The sequence below is a fragment of the Pseudopodoces humilis genome, chromosome 20 (assembly GCF_049639895.1).
Source record: "Pseudopodoces humilis isolate 2021_Gansu_Grassland_sample_001 chromosome 20, ASM4963989v1, whole genome shotgun sequence".
Classification (NCBI taxonomy): domain Eukaryota; kingdom Metazoa; phylum Chordata; class Aves; order Passeriformes; family Paridae; genus Pseudopodoces; species Pseudopodoces humilis.
This window is the reverse complement of record NC_142219.1, coordinates 3,520,895-3,543,760: the sequence shown is the minus strand read 5'-3', so window position 1 is coordinate 3,543,760 and position 22,866 is coordinate 3,520,895. Positions and strand designations below refer to the sequence as shown.

At 41.0% G+C, this 22,866-nt stretch overlaps 1 protein-coding gene across 13 annotated transcripts in view; it reads left to right on the top strand.

The window, feature by feature from the left end:
- ATXN2 (ataxin 2) overlaps positions 1 to 22,866 on the top strand; it is a 49,377-nt gene that overhangs the window by 13,748 nt on the left and 12,763 nt on the right. For 2 of the 13 annotated variants that reach the window (XM_005524564.3, XM_014253801.2), the window contains exons 6-20: positions 2,471 to 2,595; positions 3,795 to 3,886; positions 6,513 to 6,710; positions 7,216 to 7,394; positions 8,906 to 9,115; positions 11,311 to 11,493; positions 12,968 to 13,156; positions 13,870 to 13,977; positions 14,881 to 14,951; positions 15,645 to 15,952; positions 16,360 to 16,423; positions 16,527 to 16,679; positions 17,623 to 17,683; positions 19,586 to 19,770; positions 20,376 to 20,508. In XM_005524564.3, coding sequence (XP_005524621.3) covers positions 2,471 to 2,595; positions 3,795 to 3,886; positions 6,513 to 6,710; positions 7,216 to 7,394; positions 8,906 to 9,115; positions 11,311 to 11,493; positions 12,968 to 13,156; positions 13,870 to 13,977; positions 14,881 to 14,951; positions 15,645 to 15,952; positions 16,360 to 16,423; positions 16,527 to 16,679; positions 17,623 to 17,683; positions 19,586 to 19,770; positions 20,376 to 20,508 — 2,259 coding nt within the window. Of the gene's footprint in view, positions 1 to 2,470; positions 2,596 to 3,794; positions 3,887 to 6,512; positions 6,711 to 7,215; positions 7,395 to 8,905; positions 9,116 to 11,310; positions 11,494 to 12,967; positions 13,157 to 13,869; positions 13,978 to 14,880; positions 14,952 to 15,644; positions 15,953 to 16,359; positions 16,424 to 16,526; positions 16,680 to 17,622; positions 17,690 to 19,585; positions 19,771 to 20,375; positions 20,509 to 22,866 lie in introns of all 13 variants that reach the window. The other 11 variants (XM_014253800.2, XM_014253799.2, XM_014253810.2 and 8 more) reach the window with 10 other exon arrangements.

Sequence of the window (22,866 nt, the reverse complement as noted above, 5' to 3'; positions counted from 1 at the left end):
GATAAGAGGCACCAGATAAGGGGGAAGCTGAGCCTGTGCAGTGTCTTGTCAGTTATTGCTCTGCCAGTCAGCTCATGCTTTACCTTCTACTTTATTAATCATCTTAAGAGCCACATTTTTATGTTTTGGAAGCTGTCACTTTTAGATTTTTTTACATTCTTTCTCAATTTTGTTGCTGATTAATTTTGGTAGAGGCTTTGCTGGGCTTTTAATTCTGGTCTCCCATGTGCCTGCCCTGCTGTTTGTTCCAGGAAAATACTGATCTGTGCCTTGAGGTACCATCCTGCTGCATTTAAACTTTGCCTGGATGCTCTTGAGACCACATTGTCTGACTGGGAGTGCCTTTGTAGCTTGAATTTCTCCTGTCTTTGGATTTTCTCTGAGTTGTAGAGGTTAAAGGGACACAGTCTCACTTGTGGCTCTCATTGTAAAATGAGAGAGGAGCGCAGAGCAGTGGAGCTTCCTGTGCCCTGTGAAATACTGGATTTACTGGGAAACTTAGCAGTGGCTGCACACATCCTACTCAGACCTGTAGCACTTGCTGATAGTGGAGTTTTTGTTTTGACTTGGGTGTTTTTTCCATCTGTATCATTACAATAACAGCGCTTCTGAATGTTTATGTGGCTGTTTAAATAAGAAAATTAGTGGGTTGAGTAGATGAGTCTTGTTAAGCTGGTATTTTATTCACAGTATCCAAAATGGCACAGTTGTGTGGAGTTTGCCTGGAGGAATTTAATAGAAATTAAGGAAACACCCTTCTGAAACACAAATCACCTTCATCAGGTGCTGCCATCAGGCTCCTAATTCATATTTATCTAATCTCACTGAAGAGGAGCTCCCTCCACTCCCAGAGAAACAGAAATAAATTGCAGTCTCCTAAAAGATACAAACAGCCTTCAACTTGGATTTGGTGTAAAATGTCCCAATCTGAGCAGAAATAAAATGTGGAATTAATGATGTTTAGGGCAGGAGCAACACTGGTTTATATGGGTTAAGCCACGGGATATTGATAAGGTAAATGTAGACTTTCCATTCTTAAAAATTCTTAAAAATTCTTAAAAATGTGCTCTTTAGCTACTACTTAACTATGAGTTGTAGCACTGTGTTCCTGTGTAGTTTCAGGCGACATCTGAAGACACAGGTACAGTATATATTACAATAAAGTATATTTTAAAAGCTGTTTGAGCATTTCATGACTGTTATTAGAGAGACCAAGCACAGTGAATTTTTATCCACTATATGTGCAGAATTGCACTGTGAGCTTGGGTAAAACAGGAATAATAAGCAGTGTCAGCAGTCTCTTTAAAACATCTTCAGTGATTGTGTAAAAGCTGTTACATCAGTGGCCAACTTCATATGTTGGGAATTCTTTTCATAATAACTTGAAAGTTCTTTTTTTTTTTTTTTTTTAAGGCAGATTTTTAGATCTTGCCAAAAGTTAATTCAGGCCATGTTTTTCCTGATCTGGCACTGCCTGGTGGTTTGATTTCATCTTTTCTAAAGGTCTGAAATGTTTGCTCCTTATTTTATCAGTAGAATGATGATAGGAAATTCTGGATTGAAGACTTATTTATTTAAGGCTGATTCATTTATTTGTGAGCTTATAACGAGCTTATTTGATTTTTTTAAAGTTCTGTATGTAGTTCTGAGATCCAGTTGCTTACAAGTCTGAAAGCTTGACTTCCTTGGTGAATAGCTTTAAATACATTTTCACAGCACTTGTAATACTCTGATATTATTCCTTCTTAAATCTGGCTTGAATGAAACATGAACGAGTCAAAATAAATGTTTGTGATCTTTATTCTTTGATGTTTTTATAATTTTTACAAACAATAGAAGAAGCTTACTGGTTATTTATTCTCTTATGTTGTTGAGAACAAAAAGTAGAGAGTTCCTGAATTTTTTTGTGTGATTTGGGTAAGCTGTTGCTTGGAAAAACTCTGGCAGGAGAGGAGACTCCTCTGTTCATGTCACAGGAAATGGGAACACCAAGCTGATGGATAATTGCTGTGTTGGTATGTGAGGAGTTGTGCAAATAGAAGAAATTTGAATATTTGAAAGGAAAATTGTATTTTTCCCATTTAGGGAGTTGCTTTCGTGCTCTTTTGGTATTTGCACACTGTTGTGTGGGCTGGTTGGAAAAGAATTTTATACAAGTCTTGGGTTTTCTAGAGGAATAAGTATCCTTGTGTTGTCTTTTTTTCCCTTTTTCTACATGTTATTGTAGAAAATACCTTGAAATAACTGAAATTAATTCTATTTTCTGATATGGGAGAAGTTATTCTGTACTCTCATAGTTACTTTAAGTCTGGAATAGGCACCTTTCTGACATCCAGAAGCTCCAAGACAAGGGAAGGATGACATTGTGCCTGTGATTCAGCTGTGTTTGGGCTGTTCCTCAGATAAAAACCAATGTGCCAGCTTACCCAAACTGGTCTCACTGGTCCCATCCCTCCCCACTCTGTTGCAGATGCTTTTACTGATTCAGCCATCAGTGCTAAAGTTAATGGAGAGCACAAGGAAAAGGATCTGGAGCCATGGGATGGAGGAGAGAACACGGCTTCCGAGGAGCTGGAGGCGCTGGAGACAGATGTCGTAAGTGATGCTTTTTATCATCTCTGGCCATCAGTAGAAAATGAGCTTTTTCCCTGGACATGCCTTGAAATAATTCTTTAATTTTCAATCTAAGTAATAAACTTTGGAGGAGCAAAATTGCTGTCCTGCATTTTGCTGGTGGATGTTCAGTCTTTGCCAGCAGCTGCCACAGCCCTTTGGAACGATCTGAGAATAGCTGCCTTTCAAATGGCACTTTTGGCAAATTCTGACCAATGGCAGCTGCTGTGGTAAGAGCTGTGTTGGACTCCTGGACCCAAAGAGCAGCTTTTGTTAAGGACTCCAAATCCAGCAATGCCCCAAAGTGATTTATGTTTAATCAGAGCCTTCCTGTCTGACTGTCACTGCACTTGGAAATTATGGGGAATATTGTGCTCAGCTAAGTGTCCCTGGGCTGCAGATGGAGGGAATTGATGGAAGCCTGACCCAAGCACAGGGACAGTCTCAGATTATGAATCATTAGATGAAGAATATGGCCTCAAATGCCATGTCCTCATGTATCACTGCAGTCAGCTTTTCCTCAAGCAGAAATTCTTGTAGCCAGGTATTCAGCCTGCAGTGTGCTCAAGGAGATAATATTACTGATTAGAGCATATTAACTTTGGGTAGAACAATTCTCCTGTCAGTTTTGGTGTCCATACTGTAGAGCTGAGATTTATTGGAATACTCTCAGTGCTTTTATAAAATACTCAAACCATTTATTGTTGTGCTTGAGTGCTGTGGTAGCAATTTTACTGAAGTGGGGGAGTTGTGCAGATCGACAGGAGTCTTCTGCCTGTGGTGCCTCTCAGGTAATTCCATCAGTGCTTTTAAAAAATTGCAGAAGTGTTAATTTGCACTTTTTGGAAAAGGCAAAAAAAGTTATTAATGTATGTATGTCTTGCTAGCCAGTAGTGCTCTAGTACAGAGTGAGCATGTACTTTAAAAAAATCACAAAAACAATGCAAAGACTCACAACAAACAAAGAAAAAAAAAAAGAAAGGATTTTGAAGGTAGAATCTGTGCAGCTGATGAACAAAGCTCCCTGAAATGAACTGTGGCATTAATAACTTTGTTATCTGGACAGTGGATTCATAGGCCCAGGAAAAAGGGCAGAAGGTTTAAATTCTGCCATCAGCCCTTAATTTGAAGGGAATGTGTTTTCAGTGTCATTTTGAAAAACAAGCATCATTTTCTTCTAGTCTAATGGATGGGATCCCAATGACATGTTTCGTTACAATGAAGAAAATTATGGTGTAGTGTCAACTTATGACAGCAGTTTATCTTCTTATACGTAAGTTCCAAAATATTTTGTTATTAGATTTGTATTGAATGTTCTCGCTGGTTTGACAAACTTTATATTCTGCAGCTCATTTTGCATAGTTTCTGAAGTTGTGGAATCGAATAACTGCAAAAGCAATGAATGAATGGTGCTTAAGAAACCTTGCCAGCTTTCTGTGAATAGTTAGATGTAGAAATCTTTATATATTCCCTTAAATGGGCACAGCTCATTCCCATTGCAGAGTTTTCTGAATTTTGCCATGCAATAAGGCTTGTTTCTTGCAGAAACTTCCAGGAATAGGATGGAAAGCTGTGAATTAATCTGTGTCTAGCTGCTATACCTATAGTTTTTGTTTAACCTAGCAGAGCAGTTTGGCTAAATCCTGATTTTATTGAGACAATTGATCTGGAAGGTACTGGAACGCTGAAAAGCTGCTGATAACCAGGGTGGGGGTTGTGTGCTGGGGATGGCTTGTACAGCAGACTTGTCCAGCTCTAAACTGAAGTTTTAGTTAAATATAATAACAACTGGAATATAGAAGTAGTGTAAAGGCTGCTCTGGCTACTCTGGCAGTGATTTATTCCCCGGGGTCTGCAGCTATAATGTTCACTGCAACTGCAACACAAATGGACTGCAGATGTTCAAGACATTGTGAAATGGCTTCAATATTTCCCCACTCTTTTAACCCCTGAAGCAGAAACTCGTTTTTTTTTTTGAATATCAAGGAATGGCAGTGAATATTTTGATTTTTTTGTGTGTGTGTGTGTGTGTGCACTTGTCTACAGGTCTCTGGTTCAACAATCTGATTCCTCTGTTTTGTACAAATGGACCTGTAACATGGTGATAATCAAAGTGTCCTAATCGGCTTATGTTTGAATCCTGGGGAAGCTGTTCTTTCCTTCCCTTCACTGCTCTAAGTACTTTTTGTACTTTTGAACTTTAGTCTTCCATCTTTCTGCTTTCTGGATATTAATGGAAACAGATTAAAAACACAAAGGTGGCTTTAAATGAATTCATTTTTTTTCCCCCCCCTTGTCAAGCAACTTGCTTTGCATATCAGTCTGCTAAACTGGGAAGCTCTTTTCCTGATTTTCCAACTCTGGGATGAGCAGCAGTGTAGTTAAATGCTTAGATGTGCAGCTGAAGGATTGTAAAGGATTTACTGTTTGATTGTTTTCTCTTCCTAGAGCTAAGCAGTAGCAGGTATAGTTTGTCAAACCACATCAAGGTACAAGTTTGTGTTCCAGCAAATGTATTGATCATCACCAGGGTTCTGAACAATGTCATCCTGTCCATCCCCTTTCTCTCATCTTTAATGGCTTGTTAGAAAACATGAAATCATTCCCTGCCTCTTTAGGTTGCCATACATCCTTCAGTTTTTGCAATCACTTTAAATAAATGAGGATTATTGGCTGTTCTCCCTTATTGTGTTATTAACAGAGGGGCCTGGGACCAGGTTTGCATTCTTGTAAATCTTATTTGAGCCAGGCCTTTATGCTGAAGGGTTTTATTGAATATTTTTGCAGTTACCCTTGATAAGGCCAGTAAATGTTTTGACTGGCCAAAAATGGGGGGAAAAACTTGTGCTGCAGTAACTGAGTGCTGGCTTGGAATTTGGCAAAGCCACTTGTTTTCCTCGTTCTGCCACCAACACTTGAGCAATTTTGCATAAATTATTTTATACCTGGCTTGTATCTCCACCTACTTTTTTTGTTTTTCTTCTTTATATTATTCAAAATACAGGCACTAGTGATTCTATAATGCCCAGCAGAGCATGGGCCAAGCCTCAGCTCTGCTCCGTATTTTTATGTAGTTTATTCTGAAGTAAGTAAACTTTTGCAACCTGAAGTTAAAATCAGGTTAAAAAATGAACCTGACACAAAAATTAGGGCAGGTAAACCCCAAAAATGGGTGGCAGAAGGAGGTGCCAGGTATGACCCCATCCCTGGCTGGGTTTTTTCAGTGTTTCAGTGCTCACATACTGAATTTTGACTCGGTGGCTTTCCTAAGGGATGATTTTTGCAATATTCCATTGCCTGCCATAGAGAGAGACATGGAATGGATGGGATTGAGGTCCTGGCACTCACAGATGAGTCAGGGATTTCTGGTCCTGTGCTCTGAAGTGTTGCATCCATTTTTTTCTGCAGTTCTTGGTAACTGGGAGAGCTGAAATCCAGTGGCTGGAATTATCAGAGAATTAAGGATGTCACTCTCTAATTTCACTAGGGTTGTGTCTGCTGGCAATGTGTAAATAGCTGAAAAAAATTCAGTTTTGGGTTCTTGGAGTAGCTTCCTATGTAAACAGCAGTCTGAGGCTTTTTATTCCTGATGTTCTCAACCACGTTAAAAGTTGGAGCCTTTGCACAGCTTTAGGGACTGGGGATTTTACAAATCCTGTGGAAAAGTTTTGCTCCCTAAACTCAGCTCTCTAGGCAGGTAAATGACCCTGAATACATCCATAATATCATACCAGTCCAGGAATTTTGTATTTAAAAGAAGACAGCAAGTCTACTGGCTTAGAAGCAAGATTATTTTTTTCACTCTGACTCGGTTAGAGCTAACACTGTGTGATTTTTGTAGCTCCTTTCTGCTTTTGAATGCATTTCAGAGATTCTTTTCCTTTCCATTGTCTTTTTAGGGTGCCATTAGAAAGAGATAATTCAGAAGAGTTTTTAAAACGGGAAGCCAGAGCAACTCAATTAGCAGAGGAAATTGAATCAAGTGCCCAATACAAAGCTCGGGTTGCCTTGGAAAATGATGAAAGGACAGAAGAAGAAAAATATACTGCTGTTCAGAGAAATGCTAATGAAAGAGAAGGACATGGCGTGAACACTAGGTACTTGAGTACACTATGAATAGTATTTTTATTTAAATTATGGAGGTATTTTGGTACTGTGGCAGTTTGCTCATTGATACTGGGCTTTTTCAGCAGGCCTGATTAGGTTTGGAACCTTGTGTAAACAATCCTGTGCTGGTTTTGGCACTCAAGCTGACTTGGACACCTCTGCCTGGCCCTGTATTATCTCTGTAGTGAAACAAACTTCCCCATTCTGACCTGTCACCGTGGTGAATTTGTCCCAGATTACAGGAAGGGACAGTGGTTTCGGTGTGTCCTGGAGAATTTCAGGCATTACTGCTAAATGCTTCAGTGCCTGTAGGCTCATAAAGTGGACTGTGTGGCCGCTATCAAAAGCCAATTCATGAGGTGACTGTTGGGTCAACATCTGATACTATTTGGATTTTTCCCCTTGGCTTGATGGGAGAAAAAGAGAGAAAACGGGGTGCTTTTTGTTGCCTCTGGGTTGTGTTCTCAAAACTGATAGAAATTTGCTGTGTTTCAGAGAAAATAAATACATTCCACCTGGACAGAGGAACAGAGATGTGCTGTCCTGGGGAAGTGGAAGACAAAACTCACCAAGGATGGGCCAGTCTGGATCAGGCCCGCCAATCTCAAGGTCTGGATCTCACACTTCAGAATTCAGCCCTAACTCTGGAGCAGATCAAAGAGTAGTTAACGGAGGCAAGTATCTGAAATCTGAATGAATGTGCCTCGTAACACTGCAGATAATCACCTCGTTGTGTTGAAACGCTGTGGGATTAGGGTGTGTATTCCATAAACCAGGTTAGCATTCATCATTTAACACAGAGGTTGTGAGTTGGATTTGGGCTTAATTTACAATGCACCACACTGTCTGTGGCTTTGCAGAGCAGAAATGTCATTTATTTTCCTCCTCAAACACCTTTGTCTTAGATGATGGTGCACTGTGTGGTTTTAAAGATGAAAAACTGCATTGGCACTGCAAAGCTCTGTGTGGAGGAGCAGCAGTGCTGACACCTGGTGAAAGGCAGTGGCAGGAGGAAGCTTTCCTTCCTTTCTGGAAAAGAATAAAGCCACTTGCTGACTTTATGAAAATGGGAGAGGAAACAAGAACAGTGTTAGAGAAAAGGAATCCAAAGCCTTCCCTCCAAATGGGTATTTGAGTATTTTCTGCTGGACACATGGGTAGTATTTCTAACCAGGCATCAATAGGCACTGCGTGGCAGGAATTGGTGTCCCAGAAGCCAAACACCATTTCTGGAGATGGGTTTCAGCAGTGGCTTGTCCTCAAGACATTATTTGTAGAATTAAAAAAATGTTATTATAATAAATTTCTGTGAATAAATGAAAAATGTACAATACTCAAGTGATCTATCTGGAGAGGAAGTCTGAGAAGCATCTAAAGGTAAGTGAGACTTCCTTTCTAAAGCCAGAGTCAGCTGTATAAAGGATGGACAACTAAGCCTTGCCCAAACAATGCTAACCTTGAAATTTGTCTGTAGTATTTGTGGTTTCTCTCACCCTATTACTCTGCTGAATCATCATAGACCTAAAATACTCAGAATGGCTTGTAAATTCAATTAATTCTGCTTTGGAAACCATGAGCCCTATATCCTAGATTAAAATCCTCCATTAATACCTCAGATAAGTGATAAAGGCATAAATGTCAGGATTCAGACACTGAACACCGCTGGTTTTTGTAAAGATCCAGCTCCTAGATGGATATTTGCTCATCATTTGGTTTGAAAGTAGCAGTTTGTGTGGTCAGTACTGTTTGTGAACAGCTGTTTGAGAACCTCTGGTAGCTGTTAAGGACCTTGTGGAGTGCTGGGTGCTGTGGAGCATTGGTATGCCAGGCTAACAGATCAAACTTTACTGTCTATTCCTTAGTAGTGTTTGTAGATCCTAATTAACCCTTTGGGGAGCCTGTGACATTCACAAGTTCAATTTGACCCAAAACCAAGGCAAACCCAACCCTGCAGAGACTTTATCTCCTCAATTACCGCCTCAATCCATCCCCAAAGGGTTAAACCATGGAGAAAAAAAAAAAAAAAAAACCAAAAAGAGAAAAAAAAAAAAATCATTTTGTCATATTTTACTTTTTTTTTTTTTTTCTGTTGACCTCCCTTCCCTTCCCCTACCCCTTTCCCCCCACCCCCCATAATTTTTTTCTTTAGTTTTTATACTTTCCTTCATATCATTTGTTCTGTCAGGTGTTCCCTGGCCATCGCCTTGCCCATCTCCTTCCTCTCGCCCACCTTCTCGCTACCAGTCAGGTCCCAACTCTCTTCCACCTCGGGCAGCCACCCCTACACGGCCGCCCTCCAGGCCCCCCTCGCGGCCCTCCAGGCCCCCGTCTCACCCCTCTGCTCATGGTTCTCCAGCTCCTGTCTCTACTATGCCTAAACGCATGTCTTCAGAAGGTACAATATACCACGATTTGTTCATGTTTTTTTTTTTTTTTTATTATTATTATTTTTTTTATTATTATTATTTTTTTTATTATTATTTTTTTTTGTCTTTGTTTAACTCCTCCGTGAGTTTGTTTTTTTTTTAAATTATTGACGAGAGTTGTTTTGGTTTTTTTTTTTTTTGTTGTCGTTGTTGTCGTCGTTGTTGTTGTTGGTTGTTTTGTTGTTGTTGTTGTTGTTGTTGGTTTTTTTTTTTTCCTCTTCATTACTTAACCTGTAATTTGTGTTTAACTTTAGTTTATCAGACTATTTCTATTAACCTTTTTATTTTTTTGTTTGTTTCGTTGGTTTGGTTGGTGGTTTGGTTGGTTTTTTTTTTTTTTTTTGTTTGTTTGATTTGAAGAGCTTTACAAAAACGAAAGAAAGCTGTGAAATTTCCCGAGTTTGGTATGAAATTAAACTCAGCTTTATAAACGCTGCTCAGTGTCTTAAATTAACCAACAGCAATATGCAGGACCCAATAACTTTAGAGAGCATTTTTAGAGCTATAAATTCATATCAAATACCAATTTTACCACAGTTGTTCCACAAAAAACATAACTAAATCATTGAATTACCTCTTGTAAAGCAACCAATGACAATAATGATAATAAAAATGCTGTATTCAGAGGAGTGAACTGTGGAATGGGGTAGGATGAGCTGCTTCAAAGGTGAATTTGTAGGAAATTTTTATTCATAAAAATAAATCAGCTCCTTAGCAGTCAATAATACGCAGAGAAAGGCTGACCTGTGAGTCTTTGGTGGCTGTATGCAGAATTATCCCAACTAAATTTGTCTTGGGAGGGTACAGTAAGGAACGTGGTTTATCATTTTTATTTGAAGTGCACTTAAACCCTGCACAACACTGTAGCAAACCTAGAAAATGTGAAGTGGTTATGCTGAGCTCCCTGGAAACTTGCAGTGGGTGCTGTAGCTGGCTCCACTGGAGCTGTGGGAGAGAGAGGAATGATCCCTCAGACTGAGCAGGAACACAGGGAAATGCTCCTGACCAAAAAGTGGGTGGTAGCCACATCTGCCTGGCCTACTGTCCATTTATTGTGGAGTAAGGAACCGAGAATCCACCTGCAAATTGAATTATTTTTTAGCACTTTGTGGTTGGTTTGTCAGGCATGCAGTGAACTGCTGCTTACTGCAACATTTAATTCCTACCGCTGCAAGGTTATTCCTGGGAAATGTGTGTTCTGTAAGATACTCACCTGTATGAAATTTGCATTGAGGTGAACTGGAGATTCATGGTTAAAATAGAGGCTGACATTTAAAGATTTATGTAACCAGGAGGGGTACTTGGTATTTTAGAAGTTTTTCTGAAACCCAAAAGCCATTATCTGAACTTGACCCTGTTACTGACCTACGTTAAAAGTGAACTGCCATCAGCCAGATTCTGTTCACACACGGGTATTTTCCTTTTGAAGTGTCAACACTTGAGTCTAATCCTGTAAAGAAAATGTTTATTAGGATGTAAGAACTGTATTGCTGCTTAGATTTGAGCGTAACTATGGTGTGGCAGCTGTACGGGCTGTGCAGAATTCCTGTATTCACTTATGACTTTGGCTTCTGGTGTTAAACATGCATGACTTGAACCTTGGGATAACAATCCCTTGTTTAGTTGCAGTTTTTGCTGACTTGTAAATGAATTGTGACCTGCTGCAGGCAATTCAGCCTCGCTGCAGAGAACGCTCTGCTGAAATTCCCCAAGAGCATTGGTCAGCCAGTGGTGACTATAAATGGTTGGGATCACCGACCACCTGACAAAAGCACTGGGAATTTTTTATTTTCTGGAAAAATCTTTGATAGCCTGGAACTGTGCTTATCCAGAGGCAGCTGCTCCACTGACCTTTATGGCTTGGCTTGCACTCGGCAGTGGTGGATGCTTGGATGGAAATGTTTTAAATCCAGGCCATGCACACCTGTTTCAGTGCTGATAAAGTCTCTGAATACCCAGGAGCTGCCCTGGGGAGGTGACGAGTGTTGGCAGCCTGGCTGGACCAATGGCTTGGCCTTTTTAGGATATCAGTGCCAATTGCTTGATTTTATTGTTGCTTTATTGAGAGTTTTAAGATTAAATGCCATTTGAAGAAGAGATGTTTGTTTTTTTTCTGTGGTGAACATTAAGCACTTATCGTGTTGGGGTTGTCTTTTTTCCTCAGGGCCTCCACGGATGTCTCCAAAGGCTCAACGGCACCCTCGAGGTCACAGAGTCTCTACTGGTAGGGGTACAATTTCAAGTGGCTTAGAATTTGTATCTCATAATGCACCTGGGGAAGCATCTACTGCTGCAGTGGCACGAGGCAGCCCTTCAGGTGGGACGTGGTCATCAGTTGTCAGTGGGGGTAGGTAAAGCTTGGCTTATTGCAGATGGCTTGCAGGGGGATCCTTAGGATGGGAATGCTCAGCAGAATCCTGCCTTTGCAGGCAATTCAGGCTCTGAATAATCAAATACTGGGCTAAGGTTGGAGTGGGAGAAGGATGTTCCCAGATAGCTGAGTGAGAGTTGGTGCAATATTGTCCTAACTGTAGAGTCAGGTGCTGTGTGTAGGGAAAGGAAGGAAAAGTGTGGGAATTAGTTGTTGAAAGGATTCGTTTTTAGGGGATTTCTTGGAAGAGTCAGGAGGAGTTAGAGATTTGCCACTGCATCCCTGAGTTTGGTTATGGCAGTGTGGCTGGATTGTGGTTTACAAATGAAGGAGGTGTTTGGGTAGAGGGAGGTTGGTGTTAAAAGATTAAATGAGTTAAGTTGGATGTATTTCTCCTTTAAAATTTACACGGATTTTAAGTGGTGATGTTGTTCTTGGCTACTGTAAGAGCAGTTATAGTGTCTTCCTTTCTTAATCAGTTTATATATATATTTTTAAATACTTGATTTAAAAGCTAAAGCTCAGTCTTGTGCCACAGGTCTAGTCTGGAGCTCTTGAGTTGACACCATGTTTTGATGGGCTGTCAGGAGCTGGGTGTTTCCTTGAGGGCAAGAGAGCAACAGTTTGGTCCTTTTTAGGTACTTTTTGGGTATTTTTTAGAAGTGCAGAATTCTAGAGGAGCATAGTGGGAACACATTTCTCAGAAAGAAGTTCTAAATTAGACCCACATAGACTTGTTGCCTTGTGGAAAAAACTTCACCTCTTCTGTTGTGGCATTATTTGTGATTCACCTTCCCTGTTTATACATTATTAACATGCAAGTAGGACTGTTAAACCATTTACCTGCCTTTCTGCTCACTCACTGGGAGTTAATATATGACAAAAAGCACAAGTGGGATGAGCAGGAAACAGGAACTACAACTTACTGTTCAAAGAATACACAACTTTCCTTGCTGCTTTAACACAGGAGCAAAAATATACCTAAAAACACTCATTTTTCAATAGGCTGTGTTGTTTTTTTTCCAGCTGGCAAACCTCCAAAAGAGGACGCTGTAAAATGGATGTGTTTTTTCAGCCCTCTTAAAAAATGTTTTACATCTCTTTGTGTGGAGACCTGACCACCTTTTGTGTTCTGCCTGAAACTGGGTTAATGTGAGCTGTTGTAGTTGTACTACTGGGGACTTGGGGAAGCATTTTGCAGATTCTTGGTGGGATTAGAGGGCAGTGATAAATTTTGGGGGACAATCTGCAGAGAAATCACCCCATTATCTGAAATGCTGCGTTGTAAAGAACTAGGAGATGTGCCTGAAAGGTAAACAGGTTTTCAGTTACTATCTAACGTCTCACAAAGTGTTTCAAAGCATGTTTTCAGCCATTTTAAAACTTAAAACAAACTGCTGAGCAGATGGGGAAGCTCATCCTATAACTGTTTTTTCCTGTTTGTTTCTAGTTCCGAGATTATCCCCTAAAACACACAGGCCTAGGTCTCCAAGGCAGAGCAGCACTCCCATGGGACCAGCTCTGCCTTCTCCTCAGCCTGGTACTATTCCCACTGAATCTGTTGCCATGCCTGTTCCAGCTGCCTCTCCTACGCCTGCCAGCCCTGCATCCAACAGAGCAGTCACCCCTTCCAATGAAGGTAAGTGGCCCTCAGTACCTTTAAAATGCTCCCTTTCCCTAATTCCTGACAAGGAATGTGCCCAGGCAAGGACAGAGCTGCTTGCTGAATGATGGGAAAACTTGGGATGCATGAAATTTTACTTTGAGTTGCCATTCCTCCCTGTTTTAAACAAAGGTTGGAGAGAGGCTTCTTGAGTTCTTTATGCTTAGTTTCTTGTGCCTTTAAATAAATAACATGGGTTTATAGGTGTCTGACTTAACTGGGGATTTCTTTTTCCAAACTGAGTTTTTGCCTCTTTTCTGTGTTAAAGAAATGCAGGCCCCTGGTTTCAAAGAGCTATTTTGAACACTGCAAAAGAAATGGGGAAAAAAAAACAACATTCAAGAGCACAGTCAAGTGTCTAAAAACTCTCAAATCTTTGTAGCATTCTGTATTAAGAGCTTGGACTGCTGAAAATAATTGGCTCTAAGTTTATAGTTGGTTCAGCCTGGTTAAGGTTTTGTGTATGGTGGGAGGGATGAGTTTAATTGTAGTTTTTTTTCATTTGACAGTAGGATGGGGAGGGAGAGGGGATGATCCTCCAGGCACCAGCTAGATAGCAGGAAATTTGTAATTTAAAAGGTTTTTCAAGCTAAAAATGGTTAAATCTCTCCCCTGTTTCTTTTTTGCCTTCTCTCTTTGGTCAGTTGGAGCTGTGTGTAAGAGAATAACTTTGACAATTTCTTTTCCAGCTAAAGATACAAGGCTTCAGGACCAGAGGCAAAATTCTGCAACTGGAAACAAGGAGAATATAAAGCCAAGTGAGACTTCTCCTAGTTTTTCTAAACCTGAAAACAAAGGTTTGTATCCAAAGCTTTCTTTGTGTACCTGAGTGATGTAGGAATTGTGCACACTTAACCTGCTGTCCTGGCTGCTTTAGTTGGCATTTTAAGGAAGGCTTGGAGGCAGTCTGGTGTTCTCCAGTGAAATCTGGTCATGCAGTTGTGAAGTGTCACTTTGAAATGTTGTTTGTGACTCATTCCATCAACACCAAGTGTAGAGATGCTCATGTGGACGGTGTGATTTCACTTGTTTTTTTCTTTTTTCTCCCCCCTTCTTTCTTTCCCCTGCTCACAGAGCTGCTTTTTAGCTGCCTTTGGACTGAATATGTTTCTGCTTAGAGCTGTGCTCACAATACTTCTGAGCATCGTGGTCAGCAGAGCTTTTCTAACTGTGCTTTTTCCTATTATGCCTCACATTTGTTTGTCTCTGTAGCGTTGTTTGTTCATTCAGTTCTCAAAAAGAAAAAAAAAAAAAAAAGATCTTTTCATGTTAAACTGAGAACCAGATCCATTCATTCTCTCGTTGGAGAGACCTTTAGGATGAGTCCAACTGTAAAGCTCACCTTGATGAGTGTTTCTCCTTCACTTGCTGTGTTTTGAAATGCTGGCACAGGCTGGGTTGGGGGTTTTGTTGCATGTTCTTTGTGTTCAGAGAGTTCTGCAGTCCCTGCACCTCGGGGCTTCTGCCTTGGTGTGGTGCATCAGAACTAAAGATAAATCAGTTATGTAATGCTCTGCTTTCACAGAGGCTTTCTGTGTGCTCATACACGTAGGTCATGGAATTGTACCAAATTAAAACCCAAAATAAGGCGCTGGATTTTATTTTTCTATCTGCAAAACCATTATCTTTCTGCAAACTTAGTACTGTGTATAAAACTTGTATTAGAAATGCTTGGACAATGTTGATCTTGTATTTGGCAGGTGTCTCTCCAATTGTTTCAGAGCATAGAAAACAGATTGATGATTTAAAGAAATTTAAGAATGACTTTAGGGTAAGTTTCTCTCTGTTAATGGAGTCATCATTCTCATGTGCACTCAGATTATTTTCATGAATTGAACACGCTGCATATGTTAACAGGTCTTTATACTTTTGCTTAATTTGTGAAAATACATCTGTAAGAATTCATGTTAGGTATTGTAAAATCAATACTGACTCTTGTTTGTATAATTGCCTAATGCACATAAATATGAATATTGACTGTACACTGAAGACAAGACTTGAAACCTGTTTGATCATTAGGCACAAATAATTATCTCACACTCCATATGGAGGAGCTGTTGCAAAATTAAATGAAGAGTTTCACGGAGGAAAATTGAAGATGAATTCATATTACTTATTTCCTGGTTATAAGGGTTTATTAAATCAGGTTAGCTTCTCAAGTGGTGCTGTTAAATCACTCAGGGGATGAGTCCAGAGGATTGTTTGAAGCTTTCCTGTCACTCCCTAATCAACATACAGGTCACTGGAGTGGCTGAATAGCTCCTTAGGCAGTGCCAGCTTAAACACTGTCAGTGCCCATGGATTTCTTTCCTAGTAGAAATGGAAATGGTGTTTCAAAAGGCCATTTCCAGATGATTTAGGCTTGTGGGACTGTGTTTTACTCTGTGTATGTGATGGCATTAGATGTTCTCTCCTGAGTTTTGTATCAGTTTACTGAATATATATATCCCTTGGGTTTTTTCAGTTACAGTCCAGTTCCTCTTCAGATGCAGTGGATCAGCTGCTAAACAAAACCCGAGAAGGTGAAAAATCAAGAGATGTAGTTAAAGAAAAGACAGAATCCACCCCTAAAGAATCTATCATAGAAGCTGGCAGTAACACCAACTCCAATGGTGGCAGTAGCAAACCCAACAGTCCCAGTATTTCTCCTTCCATGAGTAACAGCTCTGAGCAAAAGCGAGGGCCTGAGGTGACCTCCCAAGGTGTACAGACATCTGGGCCTGGAAATAAACAAGACAAAGAGGATAAAGAGGAGAAGAAGGACACTTCTGAGTGAGTAATAAGCACATCTTTATTAACATCAGGCCTTGTGTAGAAGTCATGACTGGGTGACACATTCCTGGCTCTAAGTGCTGTTACACAGGAGGAGCAACAGGGGAAGGGACTGCCCTGAAAGTCATCTCCTGACTCAGTGCAGAGCTCTGCTCCTGTTGATGCCTAGTTCACATCTAAAAGCTTATTTCAATGGCTCACATGAGCTGTGGGATCAACTGGAAAACTTTTATGGATAGTTGTAATAAGAGTCCCTCAATGAAAGTGGCTTCTTGCCTGCCATGAGGTGTTTGACTTCTCAGAAATCTGACTCACAGATGGCAGTGAGGTGTTTCTTAAATTATTAATTGCAGATACTCCTGTGAAAAAATAATGCCCAACTTAATTTTTTTATTCTTTATGTTTAGGCAAGTTAGAAAATCAACACTTAATCCTAATGCTAAAGAGTTCAACCCTCGATCTTTTGCTCAAGTAAGTGATCTGATGCTGTTTAACGGATCTTTATAAGCCAAGCTTTTCCTTGGAGGATACTCAAACTAATCCTGCCATATCCATTGCTCACCTCTGTTTATAGCCGAAACCTTCTACTACACCAACCTCCCCTCGTCCTCAAGCTCAGCCCAGCCCCTCCATGGTGGGGCATCAGCAGCCAACCCCTGTGTACACTCAGCCTGTTTGTTTTGCACCAAATATGATGTACCCGGTTCCAGTGAGTCCAGGCGTGCAGGTAAAGTGCTGCAAACTCCTCAACACTTCACAGAGATCCTCAGGAAGCTGAGCAGACTTAGGAGTCATAGAATGGATTGGGTTGGGAAGGACCTTAAGGATCAGCTCGTCACAGCTTGGGAACTCTGAGTTAAAGCAGAGAAATAGTGCAGCTTGTGTTGCTCTTGTAAATATAAATCACCTTGTTGTTAAGTTTTGGCTGTGTAAATACTGACTTTTCCCAGTGCTCCCTCAATCTGGATGTTCAAATAATCCCAAACACTTGCAAATGCCAGCAGCCCACATTTATTGTGGATCTGTGCAGGTTTCCTCCCAGTCCTCCAAGCATAGTCTCACTCTCTGCAACTCTTTCTTTGTTTCCAGCTGTGTCCCCCTGGTTTCTGGTTGTTGTAGGGATCACTGGGATTTCAAATCTAGCTCCATTATCATAGAATCACGGAATATCCTGGGTTGGAAGGGACCCACAAGGATCTTCAGCCCAACTCCTGTCCCTGCACAGACACCCCAACAATCCCAGCCTGTCCCTGAGAGTGTTACCCAAGCATTCCTGGAGCTCTGGCAGCCTCGGGGCCATTCCTGTCCCCTGGGGAGCCTGGTCAGTGCTCCAGCACCCTCTGGGGGAAGAACCTTTCCCTGATGCCCAGCCTAACCCTCCCCTCGCTCAGCTTTATACCAGAAAGCTGCTGTGGGGCTGTCAGGTTGAGCCCAGTGCCTGCAGTAGCAGCAGTAGCGTTCCTGGGCTGGTTGTTGCCAACCATCTGGTCTTGGTTGCGTGTCCGTGCAGACTCAATGTCAGTGATCCAAGAAAATCTCATAGGTTAGGCAGAGTTCACTAAACCATGGAACAGAACAGAGGGAAACACATCAAAGCTGAGTGGGGCCCCCACCCCAGCACACACTGAGTTTTTAAAGGAATATCATACCTTCAACTTCTTCTGTTTCAGCCTTTGTATCCTATTCCCATGACGCCCATGCCAGTGAACCAAGCCAAGACATATAGAGCAGGTAAAGGTGAGAATAATACTGCCTGTTTGGTTCTCAGTCTGCATGCAGCATGGCTAAATGACAAATGTTTGTGTGTTTTCTAATCCATGGTAATTTGGTTTCAGTCAATATTTTAAATGCTGTTTTTAATAAAGGGAAGTAAGTGGAAATACTAATGGATTTTTAGATAAACTAATTCAGGTTTGACTAATGGGGGTTGCTTGGCTTGGAATCCAGTTTGACAAACAGGAAAATGTCTCTGTTACTTGGAGCATTAGGGTGAGCTGATCATCTCCTATATTTCATAAATATTCCAGGTTTGTGTAAAGGGAACCTCTCTGCTGGATTTCTGTACTGGTTTGCAGCAGTGCCCCAACCGGTGCTAAAGTAGAGGGTTTTTATAACAACATGCAGAGTCACTGTTTCTTCAGGAAGAGTTTTCTCTGCTGCTCTTCTAGAAAGAGCTGGCTCCAGCTTGTTCTTGTTCATCCCTGCTGCCCCAGTGACTGAACAGCTGGACTAACAATGACAGTTTCAGTGTTTCAGTGACACCCGTGGCTGTGGAGGCACGATGGGTGCTGAGATGCTCAGTGCTGCTCTTATTCCTGTGCTCCTGTTCCAGGGAATGCTGTAACTGTGCCCAGTGAATGCTTCTGCAGCAAGAGCCAGTGCTGCAGGGCAGGACCAGCACTGCAGCTCCAGTCACTGCAGGAGGAAATTGTTTCCTGCTGTTTAGAAACAAACAAGTGGCCTTTATCAACCTAGGGGAGACAAAACCCTGCAATGTATTTCTGTGTTAAAACACAGTAACTTCACTGTGGCCTCACCCCTGAAATCTTCTGGTTGGCAACACTGTTTTAATCAGAAATACGTTGCTGAGTGCTGGCTTGCTGGGTCAGGCAGCTCCAATTCTGAATTCCTTTTAAAGTTCCAATATTTTTCTGCATATCCATCTGTGTGCAGCACAGCCTTGAGGGAGCTGCCTGGGTTACAGCTCTGTGCCTTTACACTGTTCAAGTTGCCTCCTGTATTTACTTCTTTCTGTTGTTGATCTGCAGTGTAAATAAAATCATTGAGTGAATTTACTGATGTTTTCAGCATTTCCCTCTCCTCTCCCTAAGGGATTTGGGGCATTGTCCCTGCAGTGGAGTTTAGAGGTGCCTGAGGTAGCTCAGTTAATAGTTGCAGCCTGACTGCAGGAAGCTGGAGCCCTCCTGGAGCTTTCCTGGAGCTCCCATGCCCATGCTTCGTAGGCTGAATTAGTTTGTTCCAAGTGAGTTGGGTGGTCACCTTCCCAGGAGAGCTCAGGTGATCCCACACTGCTCTTCTCTTTTCATCTTTCTTCCTTCTTAATTATTTCTACTCCTTATAGGTTTTTGTCTCCCTTGGTGTTGTCTGTGACCTAAAATTTGCTTTCCACTGCCCTGAGGGGTAGCACAGAGCTCAAAAGATGTGAATACCTCGAGTTGTGGCTGCGTGGAGACCTTTATGGTGCTCCCCTCAGCCATAAGCACGAGTCATTTTAAAATAAAGACTCAGATTTCCAGCTGATGGAACAGAAAAAGCCTTTTAAAGGGGACAGGATTAATTGGTTAATGTAGGTATCCTGATACAACCTTTCTCTTCCACCTCGGATTCTTGTCAGTCTTTCTCTCCCTGCACCTTTATTCCTTCACAAAAAAAGGCAGGCCTGGGGTTATGGCTGTGTATATCCAGCCCAAAGAAAGTGATGAAAATCTTGTGTTTCCCAGAGAAACTCTTCTTCACACTGTTCCTTTTTGACAGAGCTCTAACCCATGGTTAAAGGTATGGGGTGATGATATTCCACATAGTTCCAGTAACATTATTATAATATAGAACCTTTCAGGAAGCTCCAGATTTTTTCCTCTGTGTTTCTAACATGAGCCAACCTTTGTTTTGCAGTACCAAATATGCCCCAGCAGCGGCAAGACCAACACCACCAGAGCACCATGATGCATCCTGCCTCAGCAGCAGGCCCTCCAATTGTAGCTACTCCACCTGCTTACTCTACACAATATGTTGCATATAGCCCCCAACAGTTTCCTAATCAGCCTCTTGTGCAGCATGTGCCACACTACCAGTCTCAGGTAAGAGTCCTTTCCACGCTCCTCATCAATTCAAGCACAAATAATGAAGTGGTTCAGAGCTCAATAAACCCCCTTGTGTCCAGTCCTAAAGTCACCCTGAAGAGTTTCTGTGTTCTGGAGCACACGTGGTGATCTTGGAATGTGCTTCAAAGCCTGTAACAAATTTTAAGGTCCTAATGAATTTTAATGTCCTAACGAATTTTAAGGTCATTTTAGAAGTTGGCATTTATTATTGATATGGTTTTTTAGCTCTTTGAAGAGTTTCTTTAGGTCATGGCCAGCACATCTCCTGGTTAAGTGTTCTAAAAATAACTTACTTGGTGGACTGCTCTTACTTCAAAGGCTAATTTAATTGAATAAATGTATAAGCTTAGTGCATTATTAGAGTGGCAAAAATTGGATATGCCAATGTTTTCTGCCAGTTTCTAGCCCTTAAATTTTGGAAACAACTGGGGCAATCACAGCAGTCTGAAATGCTCAGCTCGCTCTGCGTTCGAGCAAGGCCGAGCTGCCGCTCTTTTGATCACGACTGTTTAGATGACAAGTTTCTTTGGAGTAATTCCCCAGTTAACTGTGTGGTTTTTTTTCCTTTGTTCTGCCTGCAGCATCCTCATGTTTATAGCCCTGTAATACAGGGCAACGCTAGGATGATGGCCCCACCAGCACACGCACAGCCGGGTTTAGTATCTTCCTCTGCAACACAGTACGGTGCGCATGAACAGACACATGCTATGTATGGTAGGAAACGTTTTGTGTTATATGTAACTTTTTAAGTCCTTACCTTGTGCAGGGGATGTATTTAATCTCAGCCTTCAAACGTGGGTATCGTTCAGTAGATGTGGTTTATATTTCATAAGATGATGATGATGATGATGATGATGAGCAGAGCATTGAAAACTGAGCCAGCTGGTTCAAATGAAAACTCAAGTGTGCTGATTTCGGTAGGATGCCAGTGACCAAGATGAGATTTCAACCTGGGAGCTGCTAAAGAATATCTGCTGAAAGAAGTTTGTTGAAGTTCTCTTGATGCTCTTGATACATCATCCCTTGTTTGTTCCTTGATTATAATTAGTACTTGTTTTATTGCAAGGTTATGACCTCAGTTTCAAACTTGACTTTAGTTCTGGCAACTAGTGAAATGCTGTCTTTATGATACTACTGGCATTATTAACAGTATGAACACTGCTGTTTAAGCAAAATAAACCATGTGTTGCTTACCTTTCTCATTTGGTAAGTCAAGAATAAGTCAATGGAACAGCTCATGTATTGCTCTCACTTGGGACAATTAGTCTCTAGCATTATCAGATGGGCATTTTTCACTTACAGTGAAGTGCTGAAAATGTGGGTTACCTTGTGACAAAAGTAAAATGTGCAAGAACTTTCTAAAGCATTATAAATGTATGATAAATCAAGGCCCAATTTGGAGGAAAAAGAGCTCACTGCAAAACATGCTATTGAAAGAGGTAGAGTCAAGGTTGTTTAAGGCTTGGAAATTGTCATAAAATGTCAAAACAGCAGATGGTCTCTTGAAAACATGGCATTTCAATACTTGTTATAGCATCTGAGGAAAAGTTTTATTGGGTCACGTATATTATTGACTTAGATTCTAATAAAAGATTTTCTGTACCTTTAGACATCTTTGTATGTTTTCGGGTGCTTAGTTTTACACTGCTACTTAATGGAAGTCCATGATGTGTCATGAAAACTTACAGAGAATCTGGAGTTTAGTGGGAAATTAATTCTGATTTTAAGAGGTGTCTTACCCATATGAAAACATCCTGTCAGATCACTGCAGTGGTGTGGTAACAGAGTTAAGAAACTAAAATAACTTATTTTGACGCTCGGAGGAAGAACATTTGAGCTCATTTGTGCTGAAGCTGAAATGGAAGTTACTTGTAGAGATTAATCTTTCTCTCACAGGTCCTTGCTAATTGTATTGCTTTGATCTTTTCAACTCTTGTGCTTGAGGTGTCCATGTAAACAGATCTTCTGTTTGCTTTTTCATTAGATTAAATAGAATTCCGATAAAGAGAATGATCAAAGGCTTTCAGACCTTTATTGGTGAAAACCCTCCTCTCAAATTCTAATTAAAATAAAACCAAACATGAGATAATCTGAGGTTCGATTCAGAATGGTTGCATGTGACTTCCTAGCAATTTCCCATTGTGCACCATCCTTACCTTCTATAATCAGTGGGTTCTGCAGCGTTGAAGTACAAGCCCCGTTGCCTTGCTTGGCTTTGATCAGATGTCTGTATAGTTTTTTTTTCACTGATATTCTAACTTACAACTGTTAGATCTCATTTTGTGTTGGTTTTGCAGCTTGTCTGTTGTAGATATGTGACTACCTGCCAGTGCAAACAACTAAGTTGGGTCAAACTTGAGAATTCTTTGGTATTTCCTGCCATGTAATTAAATATTACTTTCCCAAGAGCACCTAATTTAACAGAAATGGCCTGTCCTCCTGTGTTCTTTCAAGTAGCTACTTGGTGACTCTTCTAAATACTCTCCCACCTTCCAGTAAATGATGGAGTGCTTGAAATTTTTGTTACTGAAACCATTCAATCCAAGAGGATCATGAACTCCATGTGACAGACCTTTTTTTAAGGGTGTGTTCTTGCCCCTGTGCAGCCGTGTTTAGTGAACATGAACTGTCTCCAACGTACCCTTCACCTTCCAAGGTGACAGTGACACATGGAATGACTCCTGATGTTCTGCAGCACCCTCTCCATTAACATTTTTGCAAGTCTTCCATGTGCTGAGTGCCTGAAGACCTGGCCCAGATGGACTGTGCTTCCTCAAAGTGTGTCCAGCTGTGACGTGTCCACTTCAGCTTCCATTTATCCATTTGTGGGGAAAAGGCAGGAATGCTGGAGGTGACCAATCTTATGGAGCTAAAGAACACCATGTTGGAATTGTTCACATCTGACTGAGTGACTATAAGAAAATATCCATAACTTATGCTCTGTCTTTTGGGAATCTTAAGTTTACCCACATTTGAACTAAATATACCTGTGCACTTTGATTCTGGTCCTCTCTTAAAAAAAAATCATTTGAAAGTACAGAATAACAACTTCCAGAGAAACAACCACCACTG